At 45.2% G+C, this 23721-nt stretch overlaps 1 protein-coding gene across 10 annotated transcripts in view; it reads left to right on the plus strand.

Moving 5' to 3' along the window:
• The first annotated feature begins 517 nt into the window (after positions 1–517).
• LOC139265566 (phosphatidylinositol-binding clathrin assembly protein-like) overlaps positions 518–23721 on the plus strand; it is a 156920-nt gene continuing 133716 nt past the window's right edge. For all 10 annotated transcript variants that reach the window (XM_070882653.1, XM_070882644.1, XM_070882645.1 and 7 more), the window contains exon 1: positions 518–1073. In XM_070882653.1, the coding sequence (XP_070738754.1) occupies positions 944–1073 (130 nt within the window). In that variant the 5' untranslated portion in view covers positions 518–943. The remainder of the gene's footprint in view (positions 1074–23721) is intronic.

Below are 23721 nucleotides of genomic sequence, written 5' to 3' on the forward strand. Positions count from 1 at the left end.
AGAGGGGCACAACACTGACAAGCAGTGTCTTGGTCAATAGAAAGAGCGAAAAACCAGAGCAGCCACATGTCATTTCTGTCTCTATGACGTTTTCACAATTCAGTGACCCCCCTCCTCCTCCCCATTCAAGTGAAACCCCATCACTGTGACTTGAAAGCATCAACTGGGTGTGAGGCAATGATCGTCCATCATGCCGTCTTGTTATGCGGCGAGACACGTTTGTCTTAACAGTTTTCAACAAAAGCATTGTCCCTTTAAAGTACCGGGCAATATCCAATTTGCAACTTCGTCTTATCCTCACCATTTTTTAAAAAAAAAACATAAAAATAAAGACACAAAAAACTTAGTTGAAAGCTTTAAAACGTAACTGTTCTCAAATCCAAAATCTAATGCAGGTACTACTCTAAGCTGACAGTACGCTGAGTGGAGCGCCTTGTGCAGTTCCACCTTAATCCCCTGATTGTGCTTTAATCACCTGACAAAGCAGCGACGCCATTTTGGCGCCCAGTCCCTGAGAAACCGGAAGAAGCCCGGCCGGCGGGGGGAGGAATCCAAAACCCTCGAAAAATATCACCGGGCGTCCCGTAAAATGCTCCTCTGAAATCAGATATGTGTGAAAATTGCACCTGTTCTGTCGGTTAGTCGCGCGATTTTCAGTCAATTATTTTGTTTTTCTGAAGCGTTTATTTTGGGGCACTCGGTCTCATGCACGGTTTGAGGACATATCATTTTGTTCAATCCAATTAAGTTCCCCCCCCCCCCTCCTCCTCCTCCTCCTCCCCCTCCCCGCCCCCCCAAATTGTTGAATTTTTTTTTTAGGGGGGAAAGGGGTATTCTGAAGATTTTTCTTTTACCCCCCCCCCCCTCCTCCCGGTGTATTTTGTCACCGTGTTTGCCCGGATTATCGTGCGTTACCTGAGGAAGGCTCGGATCGGCTCGGATCATGTCGGGTCAGTCGATCACGGACCGGATCACCGCGGCCCAGCACAGCGTCACCGGCTCGGCTGTTACAAAGGCGGCGTGTAAAGCCACCACCCATGAGGTGATGGGCCCCAAGAAGAAGCATCTTGACTGTGAGTACTCGAAGCTCTAAGCGCAGTGAGGAGGAGGAGGGGGTAGAAGACAGGCCTTCCAGTCCCCCAGTGACCCTCTGCCTAATTATCAATGCCCTTGCACTTCCTAGTTTACTAGCTTGAGAAAAAAAAAATCAAACTGATTAAACGAAGAGTTTGTGAAAAGACAAAACGGCCCCTAAGTAAGTTTCACTACTACTTGGCTGAGTCTTCATCCTTGTACATTTTCTTCCCATTGCAAGATCTGAGGGGGAGGAGGAACAAGTCCTAGACTTTACGATGTGGCAGATAATGACGGTCCTGCTCAGAGTGAGAATTTGGGTGGGTGGCAGGTAAACCTGAACTTGGGCTGTGATCCATGGAGTGGGAATAAAACTGGACCTAAACTTGGGCTGTGTCCCATGGAGTGGGAATAAAACTGGACCTAAACTTGGGCTGTGTCCCATGGAGTGGGAATAAAACTGGACCTAAACTTGGGCTGTGTCCCATGGAGTGGGAATAAAACTGGACCTAAACTTGGGTTGTGTCCCATGGAGTGGGACTAAAACTGGACCTAAACTTGGGCTGTGTCCCATGGAGTGGGACTAAAACTGGACCTAAACTTGGGCTGTGTCCCATGGAGTGGGACTAAAACTGGACCTAAACTTGGGCTGTGTCCCATGGAGTGGGACTAAAACTGGACCTAGACTTGGGCTGTGTCCCATGGAGTGGGACTAAAACTGGACCTAAACTTGGGCTGTGTCCCATGGAGTGGGACTAAAACTGGACCTAAACTTGGGCTGTGTCCCATGGAGTGGGACTAAAACTGGACCTAAACTTGAGCTGTGTCCCATGGAGTGGGACTAAAACTGGACCTAAACTTGGGCTGTGTCCCATGGAGTGGGACTAAAACTGGACCTAAACTTGGGCTGTGTCCCATGGAGTGGGACTAAAACTGGACCTAAACTTGGGCTGTGTCCCATGGAGTGGGACTAAAACTGGACCTATCAACTCACCCCAATTTGATCTCGTTTCAAAAGTTGAACTGTTTTAATGATCTGACTCTTGATTCCATATGAATTTCGCTTCTAATGTTTGTCTGACAGTTCTGTGTAAAACTTGGACTTTGCACCTTGCAACAGAAAGTGATGCAGCCCAGTTGAAATTGAGACAGTAGGGGGAAATTTAACAGCTCTGACACAGTGCCATCTGCGGAATGAATGTAAAACTAAAGTCGGGCTCTTGTACTGCTATGCACAGATTTTGATACAAGCCCTGGAACCAAGAGGAAAAGAGGGTAAAACCAGACCAGGGTTATGATAGGAGTTAATCTTAATACTATCATGGTTTCAATGAGCGACTGGGTTAAAATTAAAACAGGACAGTATCCTCCCTCAGGGCTTATGTCTAGGTGAATGAAGAGTAACATGCCGCTCTTCGGTGTATCCTTTATTAATTTGCTAATGAAGAGAGTAAATTAGAGCTTGGGTAGTACCCTTGCTAAGTGAGAGATTAAAACAAAATATAGGCAAGTTGCCCTAGCTATTAGCCAATTTTAAAAAGGGAGAACATTTAGAGAAACTAAAACATGGGTACATCATGGGTGGATTTGAATTGCATGTTAAATCAAGGAAAGTTAAGGAAGGTAACAGCTTGTTTTGAGATAATGGTACACAAATGAGCTGTATTTGATTTAAACAAAGTGAACCATCACAACGAAGTGACTTACTGGGTTATGGGGAAGAGAAGTTTCACATTATCAATGTTAAAGGGCCAATATGCTTTATTACAGAGGGAAACTTGGATGTATTCAGTCCATTTCACAACAAGTTTGTACAGCATATCTGTTTCGATCATTGCAATTAATGGAACTGATAAAGATTCAAAGTAATGTGTATCTCCTATATATTTTTTTGTCTGCTCTTTCCATTTGTGAAAGTACTGCAATTTAAAACACATGGTAGTTATCTGAGAAGCACTTGTTGCCCCACTGTGCAATCTTTTGGATATGGGGGTGGATTACAAGAAAATAATTGCCACATGACTCCTTTTAAGCACTAGTCTTCTGCTGGCTTAACTAAGTAATTTTTTGTTTTAACAAGTGTAAATTGGCTGTGGTGTTGCCCACAGTGAGTTAATAATTGTGTTTTTATATATACAAGATGGCAATGGAGTTGGGACTTCAGACATTCATGTCACAGAGCTACCTAGTTGTCAAAGATTGCAACTATATTGTGACAGCTAACATAGCAAAATTGAATGGGAAATGTTGATATAGGAATGTTCACAGAAAAGGAAGTAAAGTTTTTGAACAGGAAGTGTGCGCCTGACACCATTTTAATAATGTGTAGATAGATATACAGGGCACCTAGAAAGTGGTGCAAGATGATCCGTGATGTTTATTCCAAAAGTTGTCAGATGGCGGTGCAGTGTCTCTTTTTTGAAAAAGATACCTGCCAGAGCTTCAATTTAATAATGCTGCAAAGATTTCTCGACCATAATTTTTTAAAAGAGTAACTATGGTGTCTGATATCTACTTCACGTTGCAAAATGTAATTCTTTAATTTCACAATTTTGTCTTTCCCTTCCCCTGGGCATAAACAAAAATGTAATTTAATTGGCATAGCGCAAAGTCATTGACCTGAAATGTTAACCCTACCCTCCTTTCTCCACAGAGTCTGCTTGACCTGCTGAGTGTTCTAGCAGTTTCTGTTTTTATTTCATATTTCCAGCATCTGCAGTATTTTGATTTTTGTTCACCAAATGTATTGTCTTCTCTCCTGAAGTCATTGCTCAGTAACTGGTCTATAAATTAATGGGTACAATTTGCCCTCTGATAACTTACCACAGATACTGTTTGTCTTGTATGAACCTTGACAGTGAGTATTAGCAGGTATTTGACTGTCCCACCTGAGACAGAGACTCTGTAATTCCTGTATTGGATTGTTCAGTCACCTGAGAACTCACTTTTGCAGTGGAAGCAAGTCCTCAATTTCAAGAGATTGCCTATGACGATGATTTGACTGCAAATGGGCGTCACATCCAACCTTGATCCTGTTCTTGACCAGTGTCAACATTGTTGAACAAAGTTGCTGTGCCATTTGAGAAAGCTAGTCAAATGCATGTTTTTAAGAAGCAATCACAAAAAATATATTTGAGTCCAATAAAATTGTTATAGGTTCTTAATGCATGTCTGAAGTTTGTTCTGAAATTGACTCTTCGTTGTATCCTAATCCTTGTAGCCACTTAACTGATGTCTTGCTGGAAAATAAAACACTGCATATTCTGGAAATCTGAAACCAAAACAGAAAGGTCAGACAACATCTGTGGAGAAAGGAAAAAAATCCTTTCAGGTATAAGCCTTTGCCAGAAGTTGGTGCCTTGCTAACCTGTGTTGAAGTAGTATGGCGCGTCAAAATTATTCAGGAGAATAAAGTGGTGAATGCTGAGTTCTCTTAACTTCAGTGGTGCACTTGCTGCCTTGTTTAATATCTGCTGCCTTCCTAGCTGGTGGCTCAGTTTCACCTCAAATTGGGGGTGATAGGATGCAGAAAATCTGCCCACCAGGAAGAGACAAACTGAGTCTGAATTACGCACATACCGTGTTTCCTGACATTACATGTTCTTCTCTCTTCTGGTACTGTATCTAAAAATACTAATTCTGCTGTTACCACACTTTAAGGCATATGTGAAGTCTGTGACCTAAGATTGTGTTATGGCATCAGTATATTTAAAACCAGAAATAATCCACTGCATTTCAAGCTGCACATGGTATAAAATTTTGTTACGTTAGAGAGTGAGCATACAGCTGGATATCTTTTTGTTTTATTTTGTGTCTTTTTTTATTAGGGGTTTCACAATGTAGTGACACTGTCATGAGGAAGGAAGTTGCAAGGCAGTTATAGTTGCTTGGGAGTAAAGGGAGGTGAGTGTGATTAATGAAAATAGGGATTTAAAAAAAAAACAGGTAGAGTTAAAATAGAAGCTTTTTCCACCATTGTTTTAAAATGGAAGGCAGGTATCAGTCTGTGGGAAAGGGGCAAAGACCTTTTTGTTTGAAATCAATTATGCTAATGATTTGAGATTGGAGCAGGTTTGAAAGTAATATATGCAGCTTCACAGATGGAGATGTAGTTTCAGTCACCCTCCAGCAACAGAATTCACTATAGTATGCAGAAGGTGCTGTGGTCCATGGTTGGGACCCGTAGGTTTGGGATCCAAAGATCCTGAGGGAAGCAAAGGGAGAAATAAGAGATGCTGACTATAATATTGGAAAGAAAAGTTATGCCAGAGGACTGTAGGATGGCAGAATCTATAATAGGGGCTGAAATTAGTAAGTGTTTGGAGAAATGTGAATTAATTAGGGCCAGTCAGTGCAGATTTCAAAGGCAGGCTATATTTGACTGACCTTTTTATAGAATATTTTGAAGAACATAGAATATATAAAGGGAATATGGTGAATGTAGTTTATCTAGATTTTTAAAAAGCATTTGATAAGGTAGCAGGCAAAATAATGTACATAGAATTAAGGAGAATGTGGTCAAATGTACAGAGATCTTTGGAAGGCTAACAAAATGGATTTAAAAAAAAAATGTTTCTCGGACAAGAAAAGTGTAGAGTTTTGCAGGGCTTTGTCTTGGAGCTGTTATTATAATAAAGACAATTTTTCTGGATATGCAAATATTGGGGCAATATTGAAATTTGCTAATATGAAATTAGGTATATGGCAAATTGTGATGAGGCTGATCACAGACTGCAGGAGGATGTACACTTGCACGATGGGCAGTTAGGTGGCAGATACAGCTTAATAGAGAGAGATGTGAAGGAATACTTCTTGAAAATAAGAATATAGGAAAGAAAATGTACCTTAACTGGCAAGATTTTTAAATCGAGTAGAGGAGCAGAAGGACCAAGGGCTGGATTTTTGCCGAATTTGAGACCGGGTTTTTGCTGCAATTTGACCTTCCGCGGCGAAAACCCGGTCGGTGTGATCCTCTGACACCTCTTTACAGCGGCGCTTCCACCGCTGGGGAAAGGCGCGCCCAAGTGCAATGTCGCAGATCGCGTTTACGTTGCACTTTTGGCACTCTCCCGAACCTTGTGCCACGCCCAGAATACCAACCGGGTCAAATCTTTCCGTGCAACCCTGTCAGCAGCGGTAAGTATGAAGACCTGCAAAAAGGTAAGTTAAAGTTTTTTTGTTTTAAAATTATTTTACAGCGATTTTAATAGGTAAGGGTTTTTTTTAAATGATTTTTCAAATTTTCTTTTTTGTTTCCGGCCCTCCCAAGGCCTCTGTCGCAGCGTTACTGGCCTCGGACTAAAGTTGCCGAAACTCAGTTTGCGCAGCGGTTCCTTGTGCAGTGCCAACTTTACTGATGTAAATGCTGAAAGTTAGGCCTGAAAATGGTAGCGTAACGAAAACGGTAATTTTGGCATAAAATACCGTTTTCACTGAAAACCAAAAATCTAGCTTGGTGTGCAGATGGACAAGTCATTAAAGGTGACAATTAAAGTAGATAATGCTGTAAAAGAGACAAATGGCCACTTTGCATTGTACCTGGAGGAGCAGAATACAAAAGAGGCATTGTTGAATTTGTAGAAGGTCTTGGGCCACAGTTGGCAATATTGTATATTATTGATATAAAATCAATAGAAAAGGTGTAGATTACTAGGATGTTATGTGGCTGAGGAGTTGTAATTATGAAGAAAGACAAAAGAAGTTAGAAACATAGAAAATAGCTGCAGGAGTAGGCCATTCAGCCCTTCGAGCCTGCACCACCATTCAATAAGATCATGGCTGATCATTCACCTCAGTGCTCCTTTCATGCTTTCTCTCCATACCCCTTGATCCCTTTAGCCGCAAGGGCCATATTTAACTCCCTCTTGAATATATCCAATGAACTGGCATCAACAACTCTCTGCGGTAGAGAATTCCACAGGTTAACAACTCTGAGTGAAGAAGTTTCTCCTCATCTCAGTCCTAAATGGCTTACCCCTTATCCTTAGACTGTGTTCCCTGGTTCTGGACTTCCCCAACATCGGGAACATTCTTCCTGCATCTAACTTGTCCAGTCCCGTCAGAATTTTGTGTTTTTCTATGAGATCCCCTCTCATCCTTCTAAACTTCAGTGAATAAAAGCCCAGTCGATCCAGTCTCTCCTCATATGTCAGTCCAGCCATCCCGGGAATCAGTCTGGTGAACCTTCGCTGCACTCCCTCAATAGCAAGAACATCCTTCCTCAGATTAGGAGACCAAAACTGAACACAATATTCCAGGTGAGGCCTCACCAAGGCCCTGTACAACTGCAGTAAGACCTCCCTGCTCCTATACTCAAATCTCCTAGCTTTGAAGGCCAACATACCATTTACTGCCTTCACCGCCTGCTGTACCTGCATGCCCACTTTCAATGACTGATGTACCATGACACCCAGGTCTCGTTGCACCTCCCCTTTTCCGCCATTCAGATAATCTGCCTTCATGTTTTGCCCCCAAAGTGGATAACCTCACATTTATCCACATTATACTGCATCTGCCATGCATTTGCCCATTCACCTAACCTGTCCAAGTCACTCTGCAGCCTCTTAGCGTCCTCCTCACAGCTCACACCTCCACCCAGTTTAGTGTCATCTGCAAACTTGGTGATGTTACACTCAATTCCTTCATCCAAATCATTAATGTATATTGTAAATAGCTGGGGTCCCAGCACTGAGCCCTGCGGCACCCCACTAGTCACTGCCTGCCATTCTGAAAAGGACCCAGTTATCCCGACTCTCTGCTTCCTGTCTGCCAACCAGTTCTCTATCCACGTCAGTATATTACCCCCAATACCATGTGCTTTAACTTTGCACACCAATCTCTTGTGTGGAACCTTGTCAAAAGCCCTTTGAAAGTCCAAATACACCACATCCACTGGTTCTCCCTTGTCCACTCTACTAGTTACATCCTCAAAAAATTCCAGAAGATTTGTCAAGCATGATTTCCCTTTCATAAATCAATGCTGACTTGGACTGATCCTGTCACTGCTTTCCAAATGTGCTGTTATTTCATCTTTAATAATTGATTCCAACATTTTCCCCACTACTGATGTCAGGCTAACCGGTCTATAATTACCCGTTTTTTCTCTCCCTCCTTTTTTAAAAAGTGGTGTTACATTAGCTACCCTTCAGTCCATGGGAACTGATCCAGAATCAATAGACTGTTGGAAAATGATCACCAATACATCCACTATTTCTAGGGCCACTTCCCTAAGTACTCTGGGATGCAGGCGGTCAGACCCCGTGGATTTATCGGCCTTCAATCCCATCAATTTCCCGAACACAATTTCCCGCCTAATAAGGATATCCTTCAGTTCCTCCTCCTCACTAGACCCTCGGTCCCCTAGTACTTCCGGAAGGTTATTTGTGTCTTCCTTCATGAAGACAGAACCAAAGTATTTGTTCAACTGGTCTGCCATTTCTTTGTTCCCCATTTATAAATTCACCTGAATCTGACTGCAAGGGACCTACGTTTGTCTTCACTAATCTTTTTCTCTTCACATATCTATAGAAGCTTTTGCAGTCAGTTTTTATGTTCCCGGCAAGCTTCCCCTCGTACTCTATTTTCCCCCTTCTAATTAAACCCTTTGTCCTCCTCTGCTGAATTCTAAATTTCTCCTAGTCCTCAGATTTGCTGCTTTTTCTGGATAATTTATATGCCCCTTCCTTGGATTTAACACTATCCTTAATTTTCCTTGTTAGCCACGGTTGAGCCACCTTCCCCATTTTATTTTTACTCCAGACAGGGATGTACAATTGTTGAAGTTCATCCATGTGATTTTTAAATATTTGCCATTGCCTATCCACCGTCAACCCTTTAAGTATCATTTGCCAGTCTATTCTAGCCAATTCACATCTCATACCATCAAAGTTACCTTTCCTTAAGTTCAGGACCCTAGTCTCTAAATTAACTGTGTCACTCTCCATCTTAATAAAGAATTCTACCATATTATGTTCACTCTTCCACAAGGGGCCTCGCACAACAAGATTGCTAATTAGTCCTTTCTCATTACACATCACCCAGTTTAGGATGGCCAGCCCTCTAGTTGGTTCCTCGACATATTGGTCCAGAAAACCATCCCTAATACACGCCAGGAAATCCTCCGCCATCGTATTGCTACCAGTTTGGTTAGCCCAATCTATATGTAGATTAAAGTCGCCATGATAGCTACTGTACCTTTATTGCAGGCATCCCTAATTTCTTGTTTGATTCCATCCCCAACCTCACTACTACTGTTTGGTGGTCTGTACACAACTCCCAGTAGCATTTTCTGCCCTTTGGTATTCCACAGCTCCACCTATACAGATTCCACATCATCCACGCTAATGTCCTTCTTTACTATTGCGTTAATTTCCTCTTTAACCAGCAACGCTACCCCACCTCCTTTTTCCTTCTTTCTATCCTTCCTGAATGTTGAATACCCCTGGATGTTGAGTTCCCAACCTTGGTCACCCTGGAGCCATGTCTCCGTGATGCCAATTATATCATATTCATTAATTGCTGCCTGTGCAGTTAATTCGTCCACCTTATTACGAATACTCCTCGCATTGAGGCACAGAACCTTCAGGCTTGTCTTTTTAACACACTTTGCCCTTTTAGAATTTTGCTGCAATGTGGCCCTTTTTGATTTTTGCCTCGGGTTTTTCTGCCCTCCACTTTTACTTTTACTACTTTCTATCTTTTGCTTCTGCCCCTATTTACTTCCCTCTGTCTTTCTGCATAGCTTCCCATCCCCCTGCCATATTAGTTTAACCCCTCCCCAACAGCACTAGCAAACACTCCCCCATGGACATTGGTTCCGGTCCTGCCTAGGTGCAGACCGTCCGGTTTGTACTGGTCCCACTTCTCCCAGAACCGGTTCCAATGTCCCAGGAATTTGAATCCCTCCCTTCTGCACCACTCCTCAAGCCACGTATTCATCTGAGCTATCCTGCGATTCCTACTCTGACTAGCATGTGGCACTGGTAGCAATCCTGAGATTACTACCTTTTGAGGTCCTACTTTTTAATTGAACTCCTAGCTCTCTAAATTCAGCTTGTAGGACCTCATCCTGTTTTGTACCTATATGCACCATGACAACTGGCTGTTGACCTTCCCCCTTGAAAGTGTCCTGCACCCACTCCGAGACATCCTTGACGCTTGCACCAGGGAGGCAACATACCATCCTGGAGTCTCGATTGCGGCCACAGAAAAGTCTTATCTATTCCCCTTACAATAGAATCCCCTATCACTATAGCTCTCCCACTCTTTTTTTTCTCTGCCCTCGTGCAGCAGAGCCACCCACGGTGGTAGGTTCGTGGCGGTTATCTGAAGTTAACATGCAGGTCCAGCAAGCGATCAGGAAAGCAAATGGAATGTTGTCCTTCATTACAAGAGAATTTGAGTATAAGAGTAAAGACGTCTTACTGTAATTATATAGGGCCATGGTGAGTCCACACTTGGAGTATTGTGTACAGTTTTAGTCTCCTTACCTCAGGAAGGATATACTTGCTATAAAGGGAGTATAGCGAAGGTTCACCAGACTGATTCCTGGGATGGTGGGGTGTTGTCCTATGAAGAGAGATTGAGTAGACTATATTCTCTAGAGTTTAGAAGAATGAGAGGTGATCTCATTGAAACATACAATATTCTTACAGGGCTTGACAGGGTAGATGAAGGGAGGATATTTCCCCTGCCTGAGGGCTTAGAACCAGGGCCCACAGTCTCCAAATAAAGGATTGGCCATTAAGGACTGAGATGAGAAATTTCTTCACTGAGGATGGTGGATCTTTGGAATTCTCTACCCTGGACGGCTGTGGAGATTCAGTCGTTGAGTATATTCAAAACGGAGATTGATAGATTTTTGAATATTAAGGGATCAAGGGATATGGGGATGGTATGGAGTTGAGGTAGAAGATCAGCTATCATCATCATCAGTGGTACCTCGAAACGAGGATGACTTGCTTCCATGCCAAAAAAGGATGAGTTCACAGGTTTTTCAATGAAGGACCCGAACTACATCCTGAAGGGTGGAAGATGCCTGTGCGTGGATTTTTTTAACGTGTGGTGGCTGTTGCACACCAGCCACCACACGGGCTTGACTAGTGGCAAGGATTAACCAAGACATCTGGAGACCAGCTCTGCTGCACGGACCTAGTGTGCACACATCGCAATGTGGGCTGGCTCGTGCTACCCCTGGGCCCTCACTCTTCTGGGCCCCGAACTCATGTCTCCCCTGGGTCCCAATCACGTTCCTCTACAGTCTCTCGCTGCTCCTTCGCCCAGTCCTCGACGCTCCTGCAGCATCTGCCCACGCTCCAATCACCGGACTGGACCTTGGTGACGTCACTCTTCGCTGCAGTTGCACTCCTGCACCAGCTCGCACTGCTCCCTGAAGTAGTATGCCTCCACACTGCCCATGGCCACTGCTCGCCGCTCCTTTTTATGCCACTGAGGGTCTCTCGCAGGTCAGGCGTACCATAATCTTATTGAATGGCAGAGCAGGCTTGAGGGGCCGAATGCCCTACTTCTGCTCCCATTTCTTAAGTTATGTTAATTATTGTAGTTTTAGCCTGTACACAGTGATCCACTAGTGAGATATTTTCCACCTTCTGAGATGACAGGAGGCTGTGGTAGACAACACATGTATTCTCCGTGAAATTATTTATCATTAGTCCTGAACTCTGCTTAACTTGTACATGGCAGAGGGTACAGACACAAACTTTGGTCTGTAAGAGACTGTTAGAATCTGCTTGAGGAAACTGCAGTTGAGCTGTAAATACAAGAAAGGGAGGGGGCAGGGAGATTGAACTGTAACAATATTTTCTAACAATTGTACTTCGCACCTTTAACATAAAAATATCCACAGCATTTCCCAGAGGCATAATCAACAACAACAACTTCTTGTATTTATATAGCACCTTTAATGTAGTAAAATGTCCCAAGGCACGTCACAGGAGTGTTATAAGACAAAAAAAAAATTTAACACCGAGCCGATTTAAGAATAAATTACAGCAGAAGAGATAGGTTTTAAGGAGCATCTTGAAGGAAGAAAGAGCGACAGAGGGAAGGAGAGATTTAGGGAGGGAGTTCCAGAGCTTGGGCCCAGGCAGCTGAAGGCATGGCCACCAATGGTTGAGCGGTTATAATCGCGGATGCTCGAGGGCAGAATTTTACTGGGGGAAGGAAGGCTGAAGGAGATTAGAGAAAGGAAGGGGCAAGGTTATGGAGAGATTTGTAAACAAGGATGAGAATTTTGAAATCGAGGCACTGCATAACCGGGAGCCAATGTAGCTCAGTGAGCACAGGAGTGATGGGTGAGCGGGACTTGGTGTGAGTTAGGACACGGCCTGCCGAGTTTTGGATGACCTCAAGTTTACGTAGGGTAGAATGTGGGAGGCCAGTCAGGAGTGCGTTGGAGCAGTCAAATCTAGAGGTAACAAAGGCACGGATGAGGGTTTCAGCAGCAGCTGAGGCAGGGGCGGAGAATGGGCAATGTTATGGAGGTGGAAAGAGGCGGTCTTAGTTATGCTGCGGATATGTGGCCGGAAGCTCATTTCAGGGTCAAATTACACCTAAGTTGAGAACAGTCTGGTTCAACTTCGGACAGATGCTAGGAGAGGGATGGAGTTGGTGGTGAGGGAACACAGTTTGTGGCGAGGACCAAAGACAATGGCTTTGGTCTTCCCAATATTTAATTGGCGAACATTTCTGCTCATCCGGTACTGGATGTTGGAGAAGCAGTCTTGACAATTTGGAGACATAGAAGGGTCGAGAGAAGTGGTCGTGCTAAGGTAGAGCTGGGTGTCATCAGCGTATATGTGGACACTGACGCTGTGTTTTTGGATGATGTCACCAAGGAGCAGCATATAGATGAGAAATAGGAAGGGTCGAAGGATAGATCCTTGGGGGACATCAGAGCTAACGATGTGGAAGTGGGAAGAGAAGCCATTGCAGGTGATCTTCTGGCTATGATGATATAAGAATGGAACTGGCGAGTGCATTCCCACCCAGCTGGCCGATGGTGAGGCGTTGGAGGAGGATGGAGTTATCAACCGTGTCAAAGGCTGCAGACAGTACGAGGAGGGATAGCTTACCTTTGTCACAGTCACGAAGGATGTCATTTGTGACTTTGAGAGCAGTTTCGGTACTGTGGCAGGGGCAGAAACCTGATTGAAGGGATTCAAACCTGGAGTTCCGGGAAAGATGGGCACGGATTTGGGAGGCGACAACGCGTTCAAGTACTTTGGAGAGGAAAGGGAGGTTGAAGTTGGGGTGGTAGCTTGCAAGTACAGTAGTGGGGTCAAGGGCTGTTTCTTTTTAAAAAGAGGAAAGGGGTGATGACGACAGATTTGAAGGAGGGGGGACCGTACCCGAGGAGGGAGAGCCGTTAACAATGTCAGCTAACATGGGAGTCAGAAAAGGGTGGTCAGCAGTTTGGTGGGAATAGGGTCAAGGAAGCAGGAAGTGGGTCTCCGACAAGATGAGTGAGGAGAGATCAAGAGTGGAGATCAGAGAAACTGGAGAAAGATGCGAGTTTAGGGCTATGGCAGGGGGGGACTTCCTCTGAAGTTTGGCCCCGGTGAGCTAGGGGAAGGAAGGGAAGTGGCTGAGGCAGCTGATCGGATGGTCTCCATCTTTGAGACAAAGAAGTCCCATGAGCTCCTCGCACTTGTCGTTGGAGGTGAGTGTGGCGGAGACAGGGGAGAGGAGTTTAAGAAGACAGTTAGCAGTAGAGAATAGTAGCTGGGGGTTCTCTTTGCATTCCAGAATGATCCTGGAATAGTGAGCAGTTTTGGCAGACAAGAGTAGGACCCTATAATGCTTTATGTGGCTCAGCCAGACCTGCCGGTGGATGGCTAAACCAGTTATCCGCCACATCCGTTCAAGTCTGCGCCCTTTTGACTTGAGGGAGCGAAGATGATCGTGGAAAAAATTGACACATGGCTGAAGATACTAAGGGGGATGGCCAAAAGCTTTATCAACGAGGTGAGTTATAAGAAAGGCCTTAAAGGAGGAGAGGGAGGTGGAGATGCAGAGGGGTTTAAGGAGGGAATTAGCCTCGATGGCCAAGGGTACGGCTTCAAATGGTAGGGTAAAGTGGAGGGGAACACAAAAAATAACTAGTCCGAGGAAGGGAGAGTTTGGGGGCAGAATGAGTGTTGTAGAGCTGGTGAAAGTTACAGAAATGGGATGGGGCAAGGCCATGAAGGAATTTAAACGTGACGATGAAGATTTTAAATTTGATGCATTTGGGGACCGGGAGCCAGCAATGACAGGGATGATGGATGAGCAGGATTTGAGAGGTAGGAGTAATGAGCTGGTTTATGGAGGGTGGAGAATGGGAAGCCAATCAGGAGAGTGTTGGAATAGTTGAGTCTGGAGGTAAAAAAGTCATGTGTGAGGACTTCAGCTGATGGGCTAAAACAGGACAGTGTAAGAAATGCATTGGAAGAGTGATGGTCTGTATCAAATGTTGGAGCAAGCTTGGGGAGAAAGAGGTATAATCAACATAGTCTTATTCACAGAGGATATCATTTGTAACTTTGGTTAGGGATGTTTCATTGTTGTGGCAGGGATGGAAAACTAATTGGAAAAGTAGTAATCTGGAGACGCAGGAAAGATTGGCACAGATTTAGGAGGTGACAGCGCCTTCAAGAATTTTGAAGACGGGATGGTAGTTTGCATAGACCGAAAAGCCGAGGGTAGTTTTTTGAGGGGTTGCCAGCAGTTTTGAAAGTGAGTGGGACAGTATCCGAGGAGAGGAAACCATTTACAACGTTTGTTGGCCTTTGAAGGTCCCACTGTATGTCAGAAGAGCTAGTATTTTATGTTTGTCTATATTATTTTGACAGCAATTTCTTGCAGTGTTACAATAAATTCAACTTCTCTCTTGTGCTGCTTGTATCCATCAAGCATTGTTCAGGTTGTCAATGTTTCAATATTGGGCTTTAAGGATGTTTTGTGGCATCATAAACATCATCCAATTTTTAAGACCAGATGCAATTGTCCAGTGTGTACTGCACTTTTTTTCACCATTTTGCAGTGTCTTATAATTTCTGCTTTGATGCTTTCTTTACTGTACCCATTGAGATTCCTCCTAGGATTTTTGACAGTTGGAGGTAGTCAAAGAAAAAGAAGGGCTGGAAATAGTATTCCTTTGGTGGGGGGAGGAAATAGAGGGAGGAATGCCAGTGGAAGGTAATGTGAGCATATGGAAAATCAATGATAGCTGATCAATTGTCATATCAAATGTCTTGACAGATTCCCACTTTAAAATTGTGTCACTCCTCACTTCCTTTAATCTTCTCTTCCTCCTACAGTCTACAAGGTTTTAAAATCCAAATTTGGTGTTCTCTATTGACTACTTCCTGTAGGATTTTCTCTTCTACTCTTCATCCTTGGTGGTGCTGTGCACATTGGGTTTGGGCCTTCTAAGTTTCTGAATAATATCAATGTGTCAGCCCTGTTCCCCCTGGAGACTCTGAAGTAATTTGTGACTGATTAGGGCCATTTCAGTGCTGTGGCAGGGACACAAATCAGATCGGAGAGGTTCAAATATTGCGTTGTGGGAAAGGGTCATGGATTTGGGAGGTGACAACACACGCAAAGATTTTGGAGAGGAAAGGGAGGTTGGAGAAGGGCGGTAGTTTGCAAGGATACAGGGGGTAAGGACCTTGGTCGTACCTCATCGGGAGTACTGCATTCACTTTTGGGCACTGCATCTCCGGAAGGATATGTTCCTCTTGGACGGGGTACAGTGCAGAATCTCAAAAATGATACCAGAGCTTAAAGGGTTAAATTCTGACGACAGGTTATGTAAACTTGACATGTATTCTTTTGAGTTTAGAAGGTTGAGGGATGATCTAAATGAGGTGTTTAAATGATAAAAGGATTCGATAGAGTAGATACAGAGAGGCTATTTGCTCTAGTGGAGGCAATCCAGAGCAATGGGCCACAAGGCCATTCAGGGGTGAAATCAGGAAGTGCTTTTTCACACAGGGTAGTGGTAATCGGAATTCTCTCTCTCTCAAAAGGCTGTGGATGCTGGGTCAGTTAAAATATTCTCATCATCATAGGCAGTCCCTCAAAATCTAGGAAGACTTGCTTCCACTGAGGTGACTGTATAGTCCAATATGGGAATTGCAGTCTGTCACAGGTAAGATAGACAGTGGTTGAAGGAAGGAAGGAAAGGGTGGGTGAGGAGCCTGGTTTACCACACGCTCCTTACGCTGTCTGCGCTTGATTTCTGCATGCTCTCGGTGATGAGACTCGAGGTGCTCAATGCCCTCCTGGATGCTCTTCCTCCACTAAGGGCAGTCTTGGGCCGGGGATTCCGAGGTGCCGGTGGGGATGTTGAACCTTCATCAAGGAGGCTTTGAGGCTGTCCTTGTAACATTTCCTCTGCCCACCTAAGATTGATAGGTTTTTATTAGGTAAGGGTATCAAGGGTTTGGATCAAAGTCAGGTAGATGGAGTTGAGGTACTATAATCATGATCTAATTGAATGATGGAACAGGCTTAAAGGTCTGAATGGCCTACTCCTGTATCCTAAATGTGTTATTGTGTGTATATCTATCAGGAGAAGATGAGATTTGGTTGATTTTTTTTTTTCTCCCTCCCTCCCCTGAATACTGACTGGGAGAGTTGCTGAAAGGAGATTGATGCCCTTGGAACATTATCCGATCAAGGAGTCAGTGCCTTAAGAAGAGAGCAAGGAAAGGAAATTGGTGAGAAAGTGAGAATGGGGGTAACTTACTAGCAAACTTCAAGTCTCTTGTAGTCAGTTTATTTTTTTTCTTTCAAATCCAGCAAATGACATAGCGAAAAGCCTGTACAATAAACTTGCTGCATTGAACAGCATAGCACAATGTACACGTGTTGCAATGGGAACTTTGGGCCAGCACCGATTGTGCTGACTTCACTAAATGTGCTCGTATCTGGTGGTCCAGTCAGTGCTAAGTTCAAACTATATATGTAGCTTAGAGCTGCACAATCACATGTTGTAGCAACATGCGAGCTCAACGCTCAAGTATCTAATTTCTATGTCCAGCTCAAACCTATGACAAAGCATTTGCAAATGAGTTGTGCTGATGCAACAACTAACTTGCAATTATGTAACAAAAACATCCCACGGTGCTTCACAGAAGAGAAAAGTAAAAATTGAGTGTAAATGGGGGAGTTGGAAGTGACAAAAGGCATAATTGAATAAATAGCTGTTGAGAAACTATTTAAGGGTGTGAAGTTGAAAGCTGGGGTGGGGGAGTCTACTTTTACCTCCATAATATCGCCCGTCTCTGCCCCTGCCTCAGCCCAGCTACTGATCAAGCCCTCATCCATGCTTTTGTTGCCTCCAGACATGACTATTCCAATGCTTTCCTGACCGCCTCCACTCTCTCTAAACTTGAGCTCATACAAGATTCTGCCTGCCTGTATACTAACTCGCCCTGTCCTGTTCACACGTTACCCCCATGCTCACTGACATACATTGCCCTCAGTCCACCAACAGCTTGAATTTAAAATTCTCATCCTTCTAATCAAGTCCCTCCATGTCCTTTCCCCTTTGTGGCCCCAAGTTTCCACACGCGGCGAAAAAGGCGCACCTCAGAGCTGGGCGCCTGTTTTTCGCGCCGAAAACGGCGTCGGAAAAAAAGTACGGTATTCTGCTCGATGTCTGCTTGGCGCGGCGCACAGGGGGCGGAGCCTACCACTCGTGCCGATTTTGTAAGTAGGAGGGGGCGGGTACAATTGAAATGAGGCTTCTTGGTGCCGGCAACTCTGCGCGTGCGCGTTGGAGCGTTCGCGCACGCGCAGTCTGAAGTAAACATTGGCACTCGGCCCTTTTTAAAAGTACTGCAGAAAAAGTGAAGATTTGTTTCTTGGACCCCTGCAAAGGCTTGTATTTTAATTTTCTTGATATTTCTGTGTGTGAGGGAGTGCTTTTAGCAGCACTGCTGAATAAATCACCTGAAATCAGTGAGTTCAGCTTTTCACTGCTAAACTTGCAGAACCGGTGTTGCATTGGTACATGCAAATTAAGCACTGTATGTTTGGAGAAATAAGAGTGCCAATTCAACTTTGCAATGGATCAACGTCCACCAAGAACAAAGAATTTCTTGCATGAGGAAGTGGAGATATTAGTCAACGTAATTGAACAGAGATGGCAGGAGCTAGATACCAGCAACAGAGGTCGCATAAAAGTGCCACCAAAAGAAATGAAGAAACGCTGGAACCAAGTTGCAGAAGATTACTGCGCAGTGGTGCATACCAGGAGATCTGGAAGTCAGTGTAAAAAGAAATGGCACGACCTTGGTCAAGTAGTTAGTGTAAGTAATATTTCCCATTTTTAATTTAATCATAATTGTAGCCTGGCTATCTGTATGTCCCACCTTGCAGACTGACACATTCTGTAAAAAGTTATATTTTACTCTTTGCAGAAGAAATTGGCCCACAACAAAAGGGAGGCAACTCTGACAGGAGGAGGCACGCCCAATCTGCATCCACTGATACCTTTGGAACAAAGGGTAGCTGCTATGATGAGTCGGACATGGAGTAAAGCAATCGGTACAGCACAGGCTGGGCCCGCACGCGAGGAAGAGGGTAAATCCTGAAAATGCATCATGGCCCTTTAAATCAACCTGCTGCCTGGCCTGCTATGTGTGAGAGTACTCATGCCACCCACCCGGCCCCCTCCCTTGTTAAGCATTTGACTGTTCTGATGTATTTTGCAGAACATGACGATGCTGCTGCTGCCAACCCTGCGGATCCTGAGGGTACAGAACAAGAACCAGTACAACCAGCTGCGGACGATCCAGACTGGATGATGGCAGCGATGACCGAAATGTCTGCAGGGGAGAGCTTCCAATTTCATGTTTATGAGCCCCCATCAAGGGGCATCAGAGTTTCAACCCCTAGCATAGGTCTTGGTTCCACCTTCCATGGTTTCGCTTCCGATGTTGCGGGTCCCAGTAGTGCTGCTGGTATAATGCAGCATTCTACAGTCAGTGTACTACCGTCCCAGCCTGCGCCTCCCTCTCGCATAGGTTCTGGTTCCACCTACTATGGTTTTGATTCCGACGCTTCGGGTCCCAGTGTTGCTGCTGATATCATGGAGCAGTTTACACCCATTCGTCCAACATCCCAGCCCACGGCTCGCACTCGAGTGCTGTCGTCTGGAACACCGAGCGTCCTACCGTTCCAGTCCGAGCCTCTCCCTCTAGTTCTGTCGTCTGCAACACAGAGCATTCCAGCCCGAGCCTCTCCCTCCAGTTCAGCCGTCTGGAACACAGAACGTCCCACAGTCCCAGCCTGCGCCTCCCTGTGTAGTGGTGCCGCTTGCAACACCGAGCATCCCACCGTCCGTGCCGCGCCTCCCAGTGTAGTGGTGCCACGAGGCAGACCCAGGCAGAGGAGAAGGAGATTGGAGACACGCTCTCCTGAGATGCAGCTTGCAACAGATGCGGCTCAGGTTGTGGTATTGAGTATAGAGACAAATGAGCTTACCCGATCACTCATCGGTGGCGTCACTGCAGTAGGTGAAGAGTTGACGGTCCTAACGGGAGAAATAGCAGTAATGACACAGGAACTTAGGGAGGGAATGTCCGAGGGAGTGCAATCGACGACACAGGCCGTCAGGGAGAGCATGCAAGTGTCGGCACAGGCCATCAGGGAGGGCATGCAAGTGTCGGCACAGGCCGTCGGGGAGGGCCTGGTAGAGGTAGCTGCTGCAATAAGGGCACACAGCCCAGCCAATCAAATGACACCCCCATGAGGAAGTGAACATTCACTGAGATATGGATGAGACATGGTTGCAGCCTTTCTTTGCTGCTTTTGTTCTTGTTCTTGATGTAGCTGTAGTAGCGTTTTTCAAATTGAAATTGTTTTGTAAGTTTTGTAACTTTACAACTTATAAGGGATCTTATGGTTTTTAAGTGATCTTATAGTGTAAATGCTCTCTCATTTTTTTGTATCTTATTTAATTTTGCACCTAAAAAGTGATCCTGAAGTTTGTGTTCTTCAGAGTGTAAAATTTTTCAGTGTTTTGTAACTTTTGTAACTTTACAAGTTTATAAGTGATCTTAAAGTTTTTAAGTGATCTTCAAGAGTCATATTAAAAAGTATAGTTTGATACAACAAATATTTTATTAGTGACGTTAACTTTTCAATAAAATATTTTTTCATTAAAACTGTTTCATGTTCCATTAACACAACACAACGTAGGAACAACTGCAAAGAATAAACATGTCCATATGCAAAAGTGGTCGCAGAGCCCTCAGGCATCAGTAGTTGAAGCATTCACAGATGAGCTGCTGGCGCAAGTCTCGAGCAATCGTTAAAAGGGCACGATGGACGGCCCTCCTCCGACCTCGTGCTCCGGCATCAGGCACTTGCATGCTTTCCTGATTGTCGTTATCCACATCCTGGTCTTCCGTAATACTATCATCATGCACTGGACCCTCACGTCGGTCTTCGGGTTCCACTACCAGCTCCTGCTGACTCATGATGGCTAAGTTATGAAGCATGCAGCACACAACAGTGAAGTGACCGACAATCTGAGGAGAGTATTGCAACTGTCCTCCGGAATGGTTCAGGCATCGGAATCGCTGTTTCATTATGCCAATGGTCCTCTCAATGATGCTGCGCGTCGCAATGTGCGCCATCTTGTATTGTCGGTCAGCTTCTGTCCGTGTCACGCGTATGGGCGTCATGAGCCAGGTGGCCAGGCCGTACCCTTTGTCTCCCAGTAGCCAGCTCTGCCCTTCTGGCTGCTGCTCAAACATGTCAGATAGAATGCTGTCGCGTAGGATGAACGCATCGTGGGTGCTGCCAGGGTATCTCTCATCGACTGACATGATGCGCTGCTTGTCGTCACACACAAGCTGCACATTGATAGAGTGGAAACCTTTCCTATACCGGTACTGCTCAGATTCCTCCACGGGTGCTCGCAAGGCTATGTGGGTACAATCAATGCAGCCCTGTACCTTTGGGAAGCCGGCAATCCTAAAGAAGCCCACAGCCCTCTCATGGATCACTTGTGCGGTCATTGAGAAATTGATGAAGTCATTCCTTCGCGCATAATGTGCAGCCGTGACCTGGTAAATGCAGGCATGTATTGCACGTTGAGAGATGGCACACACATCTCCAGTTGTAGCCTCAAACGATCTCGAGGCATAGAAAGAAAGTACAGCTGTTGCCTTGTCTGTTGAAGTGAAGGTAGTTGTCCTTCTGCTTCTGGGCTGCAAATCTGCTCTCACCATATCACAGATCTCAGTGACAACTTCTCTGCGAAAACGCAGCCTTTTCACACAATCAGCCTCGCTCATGTCCAGGTACGAGCGCCTGGTTCGATATTGTCGACGTGGGTAAGGTCTCCTGCCCATCAACCTACGGGCTACGACGTTCCTGGTGCGGTGAGCTCTAATCAATTCTCTCCTATGCAGTGAATTGATGGCAAACCATTGCATAATATGTGGTGTTGACAATGCAGCACCCATTCTGCAAATTTAAATATAAAACTGTCTTATGTGGCTGCCTCTCCCTGTCCAAATGGCCTCAGTCTCCCTCACAGCTCGAAGGCTGCTGCTGTATCTTTGGCTGCCGGCCAGCCACTGACGCCGCCCCTAAAGCATGGCCGAATGGCCTCAAGAACCTTAATGAGCTGCGTTGATTCTTCGGCTGCCGGCCAGCCACTGACGCCGTTGCTATCTCATGGCCGAATGGCCTCGGGTCCGTCCGGTGCTGCTTCTTCGCGGCCAGCCACGAAAAGAATGACGGCCTGCCTCAAGCACTGCAGCTTGGCTCGAAGCTTGCTGCCGCTGCCGTCAAGACACTGACGCCACACCGCTGCCTCTGTCTCCAACATGAAAGGCCTGCCTCAAGCACTGCAGCTCAGCTCGAAGGCTGCTTGCTGCCTGCCGCTGCCGTCGAGACGAGACACTGATGCCACACCGCTGCCTGTCTCCAACATGAAAGGCCTGCCTCAAGCACTGCAGCTCAGCTCGAAGGCTGCTTGCTGCCGCTGCCGTCGAGACACTGACGCCACACCGCTGCCTGAAAGGCCTGCCTGAAGCACTTTCACACAGGTAGGAACATGGTTTATTTAATCTTTTCTTTGCTTATAAATTTTTATTCAGGTTGGATTTATTTGTATAAGTATAACTAAGGATTGATTGTAGAATTTAATGACTTCCCTTTCCCCCCTCCTTTCCCCCCCCCCCCCCCCCCCCACCTCGTTCCCTACGCCTAATTTGTAACCTGCGCCTGATTTTTTAAAGTGTAGACAAGGTTTTTTCAAGCGTACAAAAATCTTCACTTACACCATTCTAAGTTAGTTTGGAGTACGTTTTCACTCTGGAAACTTTGAAATCAGGCGTCGGTGGCCGGACACGTCCCCGTTTGAAAATAAAATTCTGTTCCAAAGTGAAACTGTTCCACCTGACTAGAACTGGAGGAAACTAAATGTGGAGAATTCCGATTTCTAAGATACTCCGTTCTACACCAGTTGCTCCTAAAAAATCAGGAGCAAATCATGTGGAAACTTGGGGCCTGTATTTCTAATGTTTTCCAGCCCTACGGAGCAGGCTCAAGGGGCCGAATGGCCTACTCCTGCTCCTATTTCCTATTACAACCCGCTGAGAACTTTGCATTCCTCCAATTTTGGTCTCTCGTGCATCCCTGACTCCCTTTGCCCCAGCATTGGCAGCCATGCCTTCAGCTGCCTAGGATCTAAGTTCTGGAATTCCCTCCCTAAACCTGCCATTCCATCTCTTCCTTAAAATGCTCTTTGACCAAGCTTTTGTTTACCTGTCGTAATATCTTCTTTGGCTTGGTGTCAATTTTTTTTGTTTGATTGCACTCTGCTGAAGCACCACGAGACATTTTACTACTTTTAAAGAGGCAATTTAGGGATGGGCAATAAATGCTGGCCTTGTCAGTGACTCCCACATCCCATGAACAAATAAAAGAATATATAAATGCAAGTTGTTGTTGGGTGGGAGTTCCAGAAAGTAGGTCCGAAACAGCTGAAATGTTTTACCAGATTTGGTGGAAGTGAGGGATGCACAAGAGAGTGAGGGGGGCAATGAAGGTCTCTGGTTGGGACATAAGGATGGAGGTGATAACTGAGGTAGGTTGATGAGAGATGATGGAGGGATTTGTAGATTATGTTTTGCCTCTCGTGGGCACAGTTGGTTTTGGGGAAAGGTTTTGTATTAGAAGTGAATTCTGATTTTATGCACTTGATCTGCTAGGCAGCTCTGAACTATGTCTAAAGCAAAATACTGCGGATGCCTGAAACCTGAAATAAAAAGAGAAAATGCTGGAAATGTTCAGGTCAGGCAGCATCTGTGGGGAGAGAAAGAGTTGACGTTACAGGTTAATGACCTTTTTATCAGAACTGGAAAAAGTTAGATATAACAGATTTCAACCAAGTACAGACACAGGGAAAAGGGGGAAGGGAGGAATGAGCAAGAGAGGGGGCCCGAAATTCATCGGTGTATCGTCCGCTTACCACTCAAGTGTGATTTGGTGAAAAAACACCTATACACCACTGACATACCGCTCGGCGGAATATTCATCATTGCCATACCGAGTAGTATGCACACCGTCCGCCGAGCAGGACCGCCCGCATACCGCCTAAAAAGTCCGATTTTC

This window comes from Pristiophorus japonicus, chromosome 6 (genome assembly GCF_044704955.1).
Source record: "Pristiophorus japonicus isolate sPriJap1 chromosome 6, sPriJap1.hap1, whole genome shotgun sequence".
Lineage (NCBI taxonomy): Eukaryota > Metazoa > Chordata > Chondrichthyes > Pristiophoridae > Pristiophorus > Pristiophorus japonicus.